At 39.0% G+C, this 15,132-nt stretch overlaps 1 protein-coding gene across 2 annotated transcripts in view; it reads right to left on the bottom strand.

Annotated features, from left to right (window-relative positions):
- Positions 1 to 1,710: 1,710 nt before the first annotated feature.
- LOC132382448 (endophilin-A3-like) overlaps positions 1,711 to 15,132 on the bottom strand; it is a 156,294-nt gene continuing 142,872 nt past the window's right edge. The window contains exons 4-10 of one of the 2 annotated variants that reach the window (XM_059952650.1): positions 14,805 to 14,948; positions 14,308 to 14,441; positions 13,275 to 13,433; positions 6,419 to 6,522; positions 3,934 to 4,058; positions 3,510 to 3,563; positions 1,711 to 2,375 (exon numbers count right to left, since the gene is read on the bottom strand). In XM_059952650.1, the coding sequence (XP_059808633.1) occupies positions 2,170 to 2,375; positions 3,510 to 3,563; positions 3,934 to 4,058; positions 6,419 to 6,522; positions 13,275 to 13,433; positions 14,308 to 14,441; positions 14,805 to 14,948 (926 nt within the window). In that variant the 3' untranslated portion in view covers positions 1,711 to 2,169. The remainder of the gene's footprint in view (positions 2,376 to 3,509; positions 3,564 to 3,933; positions 4,059 to 6,418; positions 6,523 to 13,274; positions 13,434 to 14,307; positions 14,442 to 14,804; positions 14,949 to 15,132) is intronic. The other variant, XM_059952651.1, reaches the window with a different exon arrangement.

A 15,132-nucleotide genomic window follows, 5' to 3' on the forward strand; every position in this document is an offset into this window, starting at 1 on the left:
CCCAATTAAGTGCCAGTACTAACTTAGCACAGCAAGTTTTAACAATTAATTTGGCAAAGGCAAGCAGCCATTTTCCTGAGGTGAATTGCAACTTCAGCTGATATTGCAGATTGTGGGCACCTCTTCTTTGCTTCAAGGTGATAGATGATCTACTTGTCAATAATGTCAAAACACATTGGCATCAATATCCAAATACTGGTCAATTACAGAGGTACACCTATGGATCGGACTTCCTAAGGCAATAGCACTGATATTTCACAAAATAGTACTCTCTGTTATAGAATGTGAAATTTCAGATACAGCAAGTGATAAATGCTTGAGGAAAATATAAATTTGGAATTATTGTCCATTAAATATTTAACACTGGAATTCTCTGAGGTCTTAGCTCCACTAAGCTTGGTTGAGGATTTTCACTATTGTTATTAGTCATCAATGGGTTATCATTGAACTCAGTCTAGAACAGGGGTTCCCAACCCTTTTTCATGCCACAGACTCCCACCATTAACTTAGGGGTCCATGGACCCCAGGTTGGGAACCCCAGTGTAGAATAATTTGAACACCAGTATAGTCTTAAGAACTACGTGGGCCTTGGTCTTTTTTGTCAATTAATTCTTCCTTGATTTATTTATAGTTTATACTTATGAAATAGTGCGCAAACAAAAGCTTTTTACTGCATCTCAGTACATGTGAAACTAATAAATATATATCAATCCTGCATATAAATTTTCCCCTTTGGATTTTAATTGACTGATTTCCACAATGGATCTCCTGAGAGACCTTTAAACCTCATTCAGTAAAAGGTAAAGCATTTTGAATTTAATAAAACAGAAAGTACAGGATTTAGTTTTGAGTGGCCTTTAGCACTGATACAAAGCTCATCAAAGTGCTCTTTGTAATTGGCACACAATCCAAATCAGGCAGACAAAAGATAGCAGCCAAATGTAATCGGGCTGGTTCATTCCCTGTGTGACTGTAAACTTCAGCATCCAGGTGGCCTCCCTTACAATTCAATCACTTGCAGCTCTTTTCCTTCAATGTTTGTGATTTGGTTGGCGAATGTATTGCTGGAATGTAAAATCATTAATTAAAAGCTTAGATAAGGCCAGAATGATTTTATTTCCCAAAAAGGAAAAGCAATAAGTTGAACAGAAGATTAAAAAAACAGCAAGGTCTGAACTACTTTGATTCCATGTTTATTGGCAAATCATTTTTTTTCTGTTTCAAAACTATTCTTCTGCTCACCTGGACTCAAAATGTTTCGAAGTCATTCTTCAGCTCGCCCAAATTCATAGATGTTATTGAGAAAGGAAAGATGTATTGCTCGTTTCCAGACGTCCACTCCCTGAAGGTCCTTTCCCATTATCCACACCTTCATAATCTAGCTATGTGGATCAGGAAGTGCACCAAATACACAGTAACGTTGGGCATCAGCAACGCAAAGGGTATTGTTCTCACATTACAAATCTTGAGACTTCCACAGGGCAGAAAAGGGTTGACTGCTGTTATTCCTGTCTACTGGGCAAAAAGCCAGAATATTGTGCAATCTTAAATACAGTGCATGGTTTTTAAATGAATTGAATAATAGTCCATTCAAGTCTTTTTTCCTCCCCCTTCAAGTACTTAAAATACATAAAATGCAAATGTGTAATTGACAAAAGCTACTTAACAACAAGAGCTATCACTACATAAATTATGGTTTTTGTCCACACATTTATTATGACTTCTCTTTGAATAACAATAAATTACATCGCCAAATATAATGGCTCAAGAACACATCAGAATTTTAAAAAGTTAATAACAGTTAAGTATAACCACAATAATTAAACTGTATCAAGAATATTCTTCATTACAGCTAAATAGAAAATTTTCCCACTGTAATCAGCAACAGAAGATTTGGAGCACAAATAAAAGTTAAATAGATACAGCCATATACTTAAAAACTGTAAACTTCATGGCAGAAATAGGTTAGATTTGCATTACTCTTGTAGCAAAAGACGAACATTTTCAATACAAATGGAACATGTAAAAAAATAAATAGACAAATAGAAGACATGTACAAAAGTCAATCAAATAGCAAGGCTTTCACAGAATGCCACACTGATGAATGTCTGTGTTCAATCGGCCTTCAACATAAGCTGATATCCGAAAACTTACAAAACTGGACCAGTTTCACTGTGGCAAAGGAACGATCACTTGAACATAATTAATCGGAAAGAACCCAGATTCACCATTCAACATGCCTTCAAACCAATTTTCATCGATCTGATTGGTGAGAGTGATGATATCACCTTCCTTGAATCCAAGCTCCCCGTCATTTTCAGGATCAAAGTCATAAAGAGCTTTACAGCAAGGCTGATCAACTTGTGTAGAGGAAGCTGCAAGGAATTTGGGGGCAAAAAAAGATCAGTTTGTTAGTATCACAAGTACGAGAAAATCTGCAGACATTGGAAATCCAGAGCAGATAAGGCAGCATCTATGGAAAGGAGTAAACAGTCAACATTTCAGGCTAAAACCTCTACCCATTTCTATGACCTTGGATTACCAATATTCTAGTAACTGCCTCCCACTCTCCTTCACCATTCCCAGTTCCCCTTTCACCTCATTTCCTTACCTGCCCATCACTTCCCTCCGGTGCTGCTCCTTCTTCCATGGTCTTCTACCCTCTCCCTTCAGATTCCCTCTTCTCTAGCCCTTTATCTCATTTACCAATCGACTTCCTAGCTCTTCACTTCACACCCTCCCCTTCTCCCAGTTTCACCTATCAGCCTACCACCTTGTACTTGTTCCTCCCCCCCACCTTCTTACTCTGACTTCTCATCTTTCTTCCCCCAGTCCTGAGGAAGGGTCTTGGCTCAAAATGCCGAATGTTTACTCTTTTCCATAGATGCTGCCCGGCCTGCTGAGTTCCTCCAGCACTGTGTGTGTGTTGTTAGTTTGTTAGTATATTACTCTGCATATCACAATCTTACTATGCAATGTATTTTATGGCAAGACAAGAGAAAAATATTTCTTTTGGCAGAAAATAGGCTCAGAGAAACACATTAAATGTCATGTTCCTACATTATATTACTATTATTTTCCAAGCCATTTTTCATTGCATACTGCACTGTAATATTTCCAAACCAGAATGCTAATTAAGGACAAATAAGCAGCTATATGCAAATATCCTGAAACAGTAAGAGTAACATTAATGGATAATGGTCTCTAATTAATGATTATTAACCTCTAATTATTATGGGAATAGTCTTAGGAATATTAAAAAAGTAAATTAGGTTATGTGTTTTTTTCTACATACTCCCCTGGAGGCACTAAGAATAGATAGTTGGCCTATTAAAAAAACCTGTATGCAAGAACACATTCCATTTCTAACAATAATGTTGATAAACTGTCAATAATTAGTAATAAATCTACAAAGCGTGGAGGAATCTGGGAAAATGTGACTATGATTTGCAAACGTGCAGAAACAGGAGTGCATCTCACACACACAACAGCTTCTGAAAGCTACTCACAAGGTGGACATGTATGCTTTGCCCTGCGGAGGAACCTGAATGGGGAAGGTTTAGCTGAATGGTAACAGAAAAGGGAAACAAGGAATTAAGCATGCAGGATTGTTCAGGCAAAATGTGAGCCAACACACACTAAAACACACAAATTCAGCAAACTAAATAATAAGTACTCTGAAGCCCAAAACTTATATTAACAATACCATTAAGATAAAGTGAAATGCAATATAAAACATTCAAAACATCTTTACAGGGTCAAATATGCAGATGTTAAATAATAAAGCTGGAAACAATACTGAGAGTTGGTAACATATTCTACACACATGGTCTGACATCATCTCCACCTTACACTGAAAAAACTTGTTACCATACACAGTATGAGCATAACTCTATAGGTATCGCTGTAATATTTGTAAGTAAGCATTCCTACCAGATGACTTGAATGAAGAGTTGTACGACAGACCATTGTGCTGTTGGTTATCACTAGGCTCAAAAGAAGCCACCACAGGTTTTGGTTTATAGTCACGCTTCGGACGATTGGAGGCTGTACTTATCCTTTAAGAAAAGCATACAAGGGTTTCTCTTTTAAAATAACTGCTTTAAGTAAACACATTGAGGAGGTATATTTCCCTGCTGAGAGTGAACATTAGAATTTCCACTGTTTTATTTTACCCTGCGCTACTTCCGACTGTGAAGAAGCAGTGTAGGCTGCCGAGCCTTTGAACTTGCACAATCATTCAGCTAGATTACAGCTGAACCACACTGCAATTCCAATTACCTATCACAACACATTCCTTAATATCTTGATCTATAAAATGCATTTATTTCAGTCTTGGGAATGCTAACTGACCAGTATACACAGTTTTATTTTGAGTGAGGATGCTCCAAGTGTCCATACTTCTGTGAGATAATGTGCTTCCTGACTTGTCGTCCAAAATGACCTAGTCTAGCTTTAATGTTGTGTCTTTGGACTTGTAATTCCTTCTGTAGAAGGAAGTAATTTCTACTTAATCTAATCCTGTTAACTTTTACCCCTTCTCTCCTCACGTGCCCATCTGGTTTGCCTTGTCCTTCCTTTTCCTCCATGGTCCATTGTCCTCTCCTATTGCATTCCTTCTTCAGCCATTTACTTCTTCTACCTATCCCCTTCAAGCTTCTTACTTCATTCACTCTCCCACACCCACCCAGCTTGACCCTCACCTATGACATAACCAGCTTATACTGCTCTCCCTCTGCCCCCCCACCTTACTCTGCTTTCTGCCCCCTTTCTTTCTAGTCATGAAAGGTCTTGTCCCAATACATCGACAGTTTATTCCCACCATTGATGCTGCCTCAAGGCTCCTTAAGCATGGTTTCATCATAGCTGGAGGAGGTAGTGGGGACAAGCTCCCTCTGTTAAATGCTCCCAATGGCATACATCTCAAATAGCCTCTGACAACCAAGTCCACATCCTGGCCTTTGTATGTGGCTTAGCAACTAAACCCGACGGAATCATTTCTACCGACGGGAAGGGGTCAAGGCAGGTTACTGGTGCCTTAACATCCATTGCTTCGGGCAGGTGGGGCTCATCAGCTGAGGTTGGCAGCTCAAGCAGGAAAAGGTGAACTCCGACCTCAAACCTCTGCTGCTTTGCGGCTGAACCAACTCAAGGGGAAGGCTTTCAGGAGTAAACACTGAGGAAAAATCCAGAGCTGAAGTTCCTAAGGCAGTCATACGTAGAGTGGTAACTCCTGCGATGCTGCTGGTACCAAACTATAATCGGTCTTTGATGTTCCTTCGGATTCATCAGCTGCATGGAGACGGGGACCCTGCTACATGGGCAACAGCTGGCTCTCCATACCATACTGCCCAGGCTTGCATACGATGCAGACATTCTCCATGGTGAATTCAGACCAAGCAATGGCTTCAAAAGATGCTGCCTGACTTGCTGAGTTCCTCCGCCATTTTGCTCAGAGTTCCAGCAACTACAGAATCTCTTGTTTTTAACATTTTAATACTCCTTAGTTAGTTGAACCCTTAACCAATATAAAGTTTATAAGTTAATTCTAATGGACTAGGGTACATGAGCCATGATCACCCTGGTAGCGTGCTGGTGAATGTGTGAAATTGGCCCTCTAAGGCCATTTCACTCTTTCTGAGAGATGGTGCGCAGCAGCAGAGGCAGAACTGCAGATCTGGGGTATCCAAGATAAGAGAGTCCTGCGATGTGTACTGGAATTTCTGAGGTGCACTCTATGAGCAAAACTGCCAGAGTCACACAGTGAGAGAAGTGCTCCTTTAGCATTTTTTAAATTAGTCATTACTCATTGCGCCTTTGATTTGGGTTGTGGCTAGTTATACTCTGTGTGCATTATTTAACAAGTTACTTGCACTGTTGAAGACTATAAAATTAACAAGTGCAATTTTCACACTTCAGAATGGGATTTCAATTGCAATTCTACGGCTGGTCGTGACTTTTTTTATGTTAAAGATCCCTATTCAAATAACACTGTAAGATAGAGGTTTCAGGTATATTATCTGATGTGTTAAGGTGAATACAATGAGGAAGTAGACACTGAAGTAAATGCACTTTTACTCAAAATAGAGTGATTTGATCATCAGTGTTTTTTTGCCTCGATGCTGTAGTGCACGTAGAGAAAGTCTGCTACGTGCCTTCCACTGCAGCACTGCTATTCAGCAACACACCAGGGAACTGCTAGCTAATAATCGGTGCAATCTGGCTCAATGCCTTTCGGCTACAATTTTTCACCAATTACCATAAAGGATGAAAACCCCCACGCTCTATCGGGCTGAGAATGGTTTTCAATTTTTGTACTCTGTATCCCCGTCTTCTTTCTTAATTTTCAAATACCAAAGAACAACCTCTGAACTCTATATCCTTCAATTCTTTGGAGGAAATATGATTATAATTTTACCTGCTCTGTAGTGTCTTATGAAGCTGCTCCAGAATTGTAGTGGACTCTTTATGATAATTCAAGGCTGCTTCCACTAGAGCTAACAGCTGGCTTATTTGCTCTACCTACAGGAAAAAGACAATTTGTTTAGCAAGATGACCTGTTTAAAAAACATTCAAAGCAAGATTGTGATTAGGTTTGGGAGGGGAATAAGTAAGAGCACTGACAAAGTTGTGTTTCCTAGGAATTCTTATTCGCAACTTTCAGTGTACTGTGCAGCTTTGGTTAAATTGCATTGCTATTTTTCAGCCAAACTATCTGCTTTTAGCTCACCTGTGCATTAGGAGTTTGAGGAGATTTGGTATGTCACCAAAAACACATACAAATTTCTACTGATGTACTGGTACTGGGGAGAGCATTTTAACTGGCTGCGTCATGTCTGGTATCGGTGGGGTGGGGTGGGTGGTGGTCTACTGCACAGAATCAAAATAAGGTGCAGAGAGTTGTAAACTCAGTCAGCTCCATCATGGGCACCAGCCTCCATAGTATCCACGACATGTTCGAGGAGCAATGCCTCAAAAAAGCAGCATTGATCATTAAGGTCTTCCATCACCCAGGACATGCCCTTTTCTCAATGCTGCCGTCAGGAAGGAGTATAGGAGCCTGAGGGCACACACTCAATGATTCAGCAACAGCTTCTTCCTCTCTCCCATCTGATTTCTGAATGGACATTGAACCCATGGACAATAGCTCACTACTTTTTAAAAATGTTTTAGTTTTCCACTACTTATTTAATATAACTATTTATAAATACTGTAGTTCACATTTTTTCTATATTACTATTATGTATTACATTGTATTGCCGCCATAAAGACAACATACTTCATGACATGTGCCAGTGATATTAAACCTGATTCTGAAACTTTCTTATATGACACATTTTCCAATTACTCCTGTACTATGTAAGCTGAAATTTAAATAGTCAAAAAACATGCTTTTTAAGAGAAAATCTTCTAGGAAACTATTGCATATGTGAAATAACAGATGTAATTCTAGATTCTCATTTCTAAAATTATCAACATGATCATTTTAATTGAAAAATATTTGTCTGAGCAATCTGTATTTAATAATTCTTAGCCTCTTTACCCACATATTATATAGTACAAAATTCAGCCTTTCAGGTGTTACATCTGCTTTTTAATACAGGCATTTCAGGCATTATATGTTTTTTATGCAATTTTAACATAAGTCAATTATTGCACAAAGTGTTTTGTATTCAAGAATTTAATTAAATTAAAATACAGCTAAGGAAAAGTATGAACTTCAAAAACAATTTTGTCATGTTTGAAATTGATATTTACTAAATAGGTCTCAAACAAATCTAACGAAAGAGAAAAAGGAATGCAGCAGGAAATGTGGCATCTTTTATGACCTCAAGCTACTGCCAATGTAATGCTTTCTTTCTAATTCTGGATACTTGTCATGCTGGGAAATAATGAAACCAATCAATTAATAGTGAACAACTGAATGTCCCCATTACAATTCTGGTATTGTTTGTCCTCTGAGGAAGGGAGACCCACTGAAAGTACGGTGGTATATAATTAAGACAGGGTGGTGCTGAGACCCACCAACATTGATTCTGGACCTTGTAATCCCATCAGGTCAAAGGCAGGACAGAAGGAACTCTTTGCAGATTGCTAACTATTGCCTTTTCTAATAAATTAGTATCCCTTCATCTTGAACACCATTTAGAAGATGCACTGAGATCATCAAATAAGTAGAATATATTCCAAGTGGAAGCTTTCTAGATACATCATGAAAACAGACTCAGTAATATTAGCCCTCAAAATTATCTGACTGTGTTGTATCACAGGTAGGGTGAGAACCATCAACAAGGAAAAAGCTTGACCACATCCTCAATGATCTACCTTTTGGTAGCTGCCTCTATCAAACAGCAGAGCTGGTACAGTCCCCACTGGACTATTCTCATATAATAATGGGAACAACTTCCATTGTGATGTGTGGTATCCAATATCATTCAAAGTGGGATCGATTCAAAACAGATCCAGCAATTCAAAACTGCACACTGGATCGGTGGCGTGAATTTTACTCATCACTGTGAAGTCGGAGTTCTTGTTCTTCTTTGAACATGTGCAGCTTCCCCACTTGAAAGGGATGGAATGTGTCTACCTGAAGGATTTTTAACTGGATTCCACTCAATGACCAATCAACTTTTCCTTTTCCTTCCTTTTGTTTTTTGCAAGTGCGGCAGTTTGATAGTTCCATCGGTCATTAGTCACTAGTCATAAGTAATCAGTCATTAGTCATAAGGCATAAGGTGAAAAAACTGGCTGCCTCTCGGCCCCAATCCAGAGTCCGGAGAGGCTGCTGCGTATTAATATCGCGCTACCGTCTTAGTGCGTTCCCCAGAAAGGAGCTCCAAATCCACCAGACAAAACAAGACCAAAAACTAAAGCTACAAGACCTGCACAAAACCACATAGTTACAACAGTGCAAACAATAGCATAATTGATAAAAAAAAACAGACCATGGGCACAGTAAAAATAGTCAAAAGATGTTAAAGGACTATAAGTTCAAAATAAATCACCACACAGTTTCCACAAGTCCCCAGGGTCCCCGAATAAGAAACAGTCCATCCCAACGCATTTCATATAGCGTTCAGATTTTCAATCAGATTTGTTAGAAGAAATCCCTGTCCAATTACTATTAGTGAATAACCTGTAGCACCAGAGGTCCCAGCACACTAGACCAATGTTATAGTAAGATAAGAAATTCTGATCATTCCATGTCCAGACTGCATCTGATCACTGGCTTCCTTCCCCTACTTGCATACAGACAGAGGCTCCAGAGATTAGGACCACAGCGAGGTGGTCACGGGAGGCAGAGGAGCAGCTGCACGATTGCTTTGAGTCAGTGGACTGTGCCGTGTCCAAGGACTCATCTGTTGATCTGAATGAACACATCATGGTTGTCACAGACTTTATAAAAACAGATGTAGATGAGTGTATCCCCATAAAATCATTCAGCGTCTTCCCCAACTAGAAGCTCTGGATGAAGCATGAGATCCACAATCTTCTGATGGCCAGATCAGAGGCTTTCAAGTCTGGTGACCAAGAAAGTTACAAGAGGTCCCGGTATAATCTCCAGAAAGCCATCTCACAGGCGAAGAGGCAATTCCGGACTAAACTTGAATTAATCAGAATCAGGTTCATTATCACCGGCATGTGAGGTGAAATTTGTTAACTTAGCAGCAGCAGTTCAATGCAATACATAATCTAGCAGAGAAAAAAAAACAATAAATAAAGTAAAATATAATAATAAATAAGCAAGTAAATCAAATACATATATTTAATAGATTTTTTAAAATGTGCAAAAACAGAAATACTGTACAGTAAAAAAAGTGAGGTAGTGTTCACGGGTTCAATGTCCATTTAGGAATCAGATGGCAGAGGGGAAGAAGCTGTTCCTGAATCGCTGAGTGTGTGCCTTCAGGCTTCTGTACCTTCTACCTGATGATAACAGTGAGAAAAGGGCATGCCCTGGGTGCTGAAGATCCTTAATAATGCAGTCGTGGCAATGCTTGAATGCTATCACCTCTAATAAATTAAAAGCAAGTGACATTGGTGACAACAGGGCTTAGCTTCCAGATGTGCTCAATGCCTCTATGCTCACTTTGACACTAAAACGTGGAGGAAACATCACAAACTCCCATTGCACCTGATGATTTCAGTCTCTGAGCTGATGCGTGAGCATCCTTCAAGAGGGTGAACCCACGGAAAGCACCCAGCTCAGATGGGTACCTGGCCAAGTACTAAAGACCTGCGCTGATCAACTGGTTGGAGAGTTCACTGAGTTCTTTAACTTCTTTCTTTGGCAGTCTGAGGTACTCGATGGCTACAATTATACTGGTGCCGAAGAAGAATCTGGTAACCTGACTTAATGATTATTGTCCAGTAGTACTTACGTCCACAGTGATGAAGTGTTTTGAGAGACTGGTGATGAAACACATCAATTTCAAGTTATATGAGAAACAACTTGGATCCACTGCAATTTGCAAACAGATCCACATCAGATGCCATCTCATTGGCTCTTCAATCAGCTGGACAGCAAAGATGTTTACATCAGAATGCTCTTTATCAACTACAGCTCAGCATTCAATACTATAATCCCCCTAAAATTAATAAGATTCAAGACCTTGGCCTCAATAACTCCTTGTGTAATTAGATCCTTAATTTCTTCACTCGCAGACCCCTGTCAGTTTTGGTTTGTCAACAACATCTCCTCCACAATCTCCATCAGCACAGGTGGACTACAAGGTTGTGTGCCTAACCCCGTTCTACTCGCTCTACTTGCGCAGCAAAACACAATTCCAATGCCATATTCAGGTTTGCTGACGACACCACTGTTGTAGGCTGAATCAGAGGTGGTGATGATTCAGCATTGTGCTGTCTTTACGACAGTTATTTAGTTTATAATATTTTCGCTTAGTAATTCATTCAATAGTATTTTCTAGTTAGAATTAGAAGTGTTTAAAGTATATTCATTGCATGTAAAATATATCGGCATGCGATGACGTCACATCCGGTTTCGCCGCGTCTTGTGGGAAAATACCTGTTTGAAATTAGCGCGAGGGTGGGGGCTTACCACGAGGCTCACCTGAGCAGAAGTTGTTTTGCAGGCATGAGAAATCACAGTGAGAGCAACGCTGTAAGTTAATAGATAATCGATATATTGAACTAAGATGTTAATGCCGATCCTGTTAGAAGTAACGACGGTAGATAATGTTTATGCTTTCGTTAGTTAAAGAGTCGCGGATAGTTTGCATGGAAGTGTATTTAAAGTAGTCAATGGAGCAGGTAAACTCTCCCTGTATACTGCACCTTAGTGTAATGTAGTTATAGTCACCTTTGCAAGTATTTACACTTGAAATGTGATATTAAGGAAGGAACAAATACTGTATCAATCTTGTATTGTTTTATCAACAGTTTTCACCATATGTTAATGTGAAGAGTGAACAGTAAATGGTTAATCTTACTGCGATCTGGTTCTTATTAACTGGTTTATCTCGACGTTAAATTCGGCGTTCGTGACACGCGAAGGAGAACGTTACAAGCATATAGGGGGAAGATTTGAAAACCTGGCTAATTGGTGTCACAAACAGCTTCTTAGTAAAAGAAGGACCAAGGAGCTGAATATTGACTTTAGGAGGAGAAAACCAGAGGTCCATGAGCCAGTCTTCATCAGGCAATCAGAGGTGAAGAGGGTAAGCAACTTTAAATTCCTTTGTGTTATCATTTCAGAGAAGGACCTGTATTGGGCTCAACATGTAAATGCAATTGTGAAGAAAACATGGCAGAGCTTATACTTCTTTAAGAGTTTGCAAAGATTGGCATGTCATCTAAAACCTTAACAAACTTCTGTAGATGTGTGGTGGAGAGTATATTGACTAGTTACATCACAGCTTGGTACGAAACACCAATTCCCCGAATGGAAAATCCTACAAAAAGTAGTAGATATGGCCCAGCACATCATGGGTAAAGTCCTCCACACCACTGAGCACACCGACACAGAGCATTGTCATTGGAAATTAACATCCTTTATCAGGGACCCCCATCACCCATGTAATGCTCTCTTCTTACTGCTTCCATCAGGAAGAATGTGCAGGAGGTTCAGGACAAAACACCAGGTTCAGGAGCAGTTATTACCCCTTAACCGTCAGGCTCTTGAACCAAAGAGGTTAACTTCACTTGCCCCATCACTGAAATGCTCCCACAACCTAGACCTACCTTCAAGGGCTCTTCATCTCATGTTCTCAATAGTTATTGCTTACTTATTTATTATTATTTCTTCCTTCTTTTTGTATTTGCACAGTTTATTGTCTTTTGGTGTGATCTTTCATTGATTCTATTATGGTTATTGGATTTGATTATGCTTGCAAGAGAATGAATCTCTTGGTTGTATGTGGTGACATACAAGTATTTTGAGGATAAATTTACTTTCAACGTTAGATTGCAGACATGTGGGCGTTCACATCCAAGGAACAGCATTCTGATTTTTAAATACTTCAGCATTCTTCTCGTGTTAGGGCATGACCCTGGAGTAGGACCGAGAAAACACCTTCACCACAAAATGGACTGAGCCAAATGGGTAACTCAAAACCAGCTTATGTACAAAGGATAAACAATAAATGCTGATCTTGCCCATATCACATGAGTGAATATGAGAGTTTCAACTCTAGTTAACTAAGTACTCACATCATGTGCTCTAGATTTTGGTTGAGGACCAAATACAGTGAGAAAAGCTCCCAACTTTTCTTTTAAGTACTAATTTTTATGGTCGCATGAAATAGCAATCCTACCAACTGTGCACCTCAACTACTGAGGATAATTTGCTTAAATCTCTGGAATTGGGCCATCCATAAAGGACAGCTGTGTCGAGGGTGACACGATGTAGCACACATAAAATGCAGATGTCACAGTTTACAACAAGGTCTCAAAAGTGATTCTGGTTTAGACTGCTAGTGAGTAATGTCACAATTTATGCCTTGTAGTTGCTTCACGACAACTAGGCAAGTCTGTCTTACATTGGAGCAACTTGGGAGGAGGAAGAGGCTTCAACCCAGGGTTGAAATATGACTTTACAATGAAAATGTCACTCTAAATTTCTTTAAGCCTCACATCTTCTCCCATTAGTCTCCTGTTATTCCAATAAATCCTTCTCCCCTTTGGTTACATACTATAAGACTTTATTCTGTATTCTTAAGAGTAACAAACTGAATCAGAGGCGACTGTAATATATGAGCTGCTACCTAGCTGGGGAATTGTTTTGTGCTAATGCAAACGTTTTGTAAACTTACATCATTTTCCAAAAAGTTAAACATACTGATCTCAGCGAGCTCTTTGGATTCCTCAAACTTGTCCACTGCTTGTCTTATCTCTTCGTCGGGAATCTTACCATGGCGTTTCTTTTTGTAGTCATAATCTAGACGGCGACCTTCCAACTTTTTTAGGTGATGCTGGTAAAAATCAGGGCATGTTAAGAATCCCTATATATCAAGGAATACATACTTATAAAACATTTTTCAACTTAAGACATGCTCATTCCCCTATAAAAGAAATGGAATAGTATTTTTCTGGGTGCTTTTCTTTTGTCCTGACTTGCTGAACATATCTTGGTGCTCGTGAGTGGGGGGTCGGTGGGAGGGATTCTGTGACTGAACCCAGAAAGCTTTCTTAAAATTGTCCTGGTGAAACCATACCTGAGTACTGCACACAGTTCTGGTTCCCTATACTCCCTAAGGATATAGTAGATTTGGAGACAGTCCGAAGGAAATTCACTGAGCGCTATGGAAGTCTGGCACAGGGGTTGAGGTCTGAGATAGATCAACCATGTTTATATCAAATGATAGGGGCAGGCCTGAGGGGCTAGATGGCTAACTCCTGCTCCTATTGTTTTTATGTTTTTGTTTGTTCAAATGGCCTAATTCTGCTCCTATATTCTTATGGTCATGTTCACTCTTTCAACATACCAATTTAAATGGTCAATTTGCCTTTAGGGTAGAAGCTCCATCTCTGTTATACGTAGAAACAGTAAGGTTGAAGTTGGATTTGTTGCTCTGCTATTTTTATGTTTGATCTAAACTTAAGTCAGGGGTTTATAGGAGTGAAAAGTACTCATTAGTTTGAGGGAGTAAATTGTTAAGTTAAAGGGAAAACAGTTAATTGAAGAAAGACGTCTGAACTATTTTTAGAAATAAATCTAAGTGTCAGAATAAGTTATGATGCTGTTAAAATTCACTCTTTGGAGCATTCAAACAGTTTAAAAAGTCATTGTTTAAAAAAAAAGGCCTTTACACTAGACAAATTATGATCATAAGAAAAGTTACTCACTCCAATTTCTTTTAAGTCTTTTTCCTGTAAGATTTGCAGTGGATCAATAAAATTCTGTTTTACATCAATATCAAGGGAATCTTTTACTTCTGCCATTTGCTTCAGAGCTTCACCAACATCCACCAACGCGGGTCCTTAAAATAAAGCAATAACCAAATCAAAATGAATCGAAGGGTTATAAAATGAGCCTTCAAGTTCATTCTTTAATACGATTTCCACTTTGTTTTAATTATTGTAATCAGGAATGCATCTTTATTGTAGAAGCTAAAACATTTACTGAATCATACTGGATAAATGATCATACAAATTATTTCAAAAAATCTCTCTATTCCAAGAAAATTCAAACTGCATAAATTCATTGAAGTCATTTGCATCACATTTGAAGCAAAAGTGAAATGCAGGGTGGTTGATTTAACTTTTATCATATTATCAATTTCACTCAAATAACAGCTGAGGGGGAAATCTATGTAATGCACAAAATGTTATTAACAACGCACCAAAGTTGGTATCATCTCCAAGGTCCTTTCCATTTCGGAGCATACATTCACCCAACAGACCTTCAGGTTGAGGGTAGCCTGTTGTTTTAACTTGTCCTCTAATCTTTGACATAGTGTTTAGCATGCCCAACTTGGCTCTGTAGGCTTCAGAATAACATTAATCATTTAAAAGACACGACTGTAGCCTAAAAAGACATGCAAACAAGTTTACCAAATAGAGTTTCATAAGAAAAATCTGCAATTACTCAGAAGTCATTTTTATTTTGAGCAATTAATTAAATTATTAATACGTGATACGGCACTGTGTTGAACTGGGGCTGTGGCCTGT

The sequence above is a fragment of the Hypanus sabinus genome, chromosome 28 (assembly GCF_030144855.1).
Source record: "Hypanus sabinus isolate sHypSab1 chromosome 28, sHypSab1.hap1, whole genome shotgun sequence".
NCBI lineage: Eukaryota > Metazoa > Chordata > Chondrichthyes > Myliobatiformes > Dasyatidae > Hypanus > Hypanus sabinus.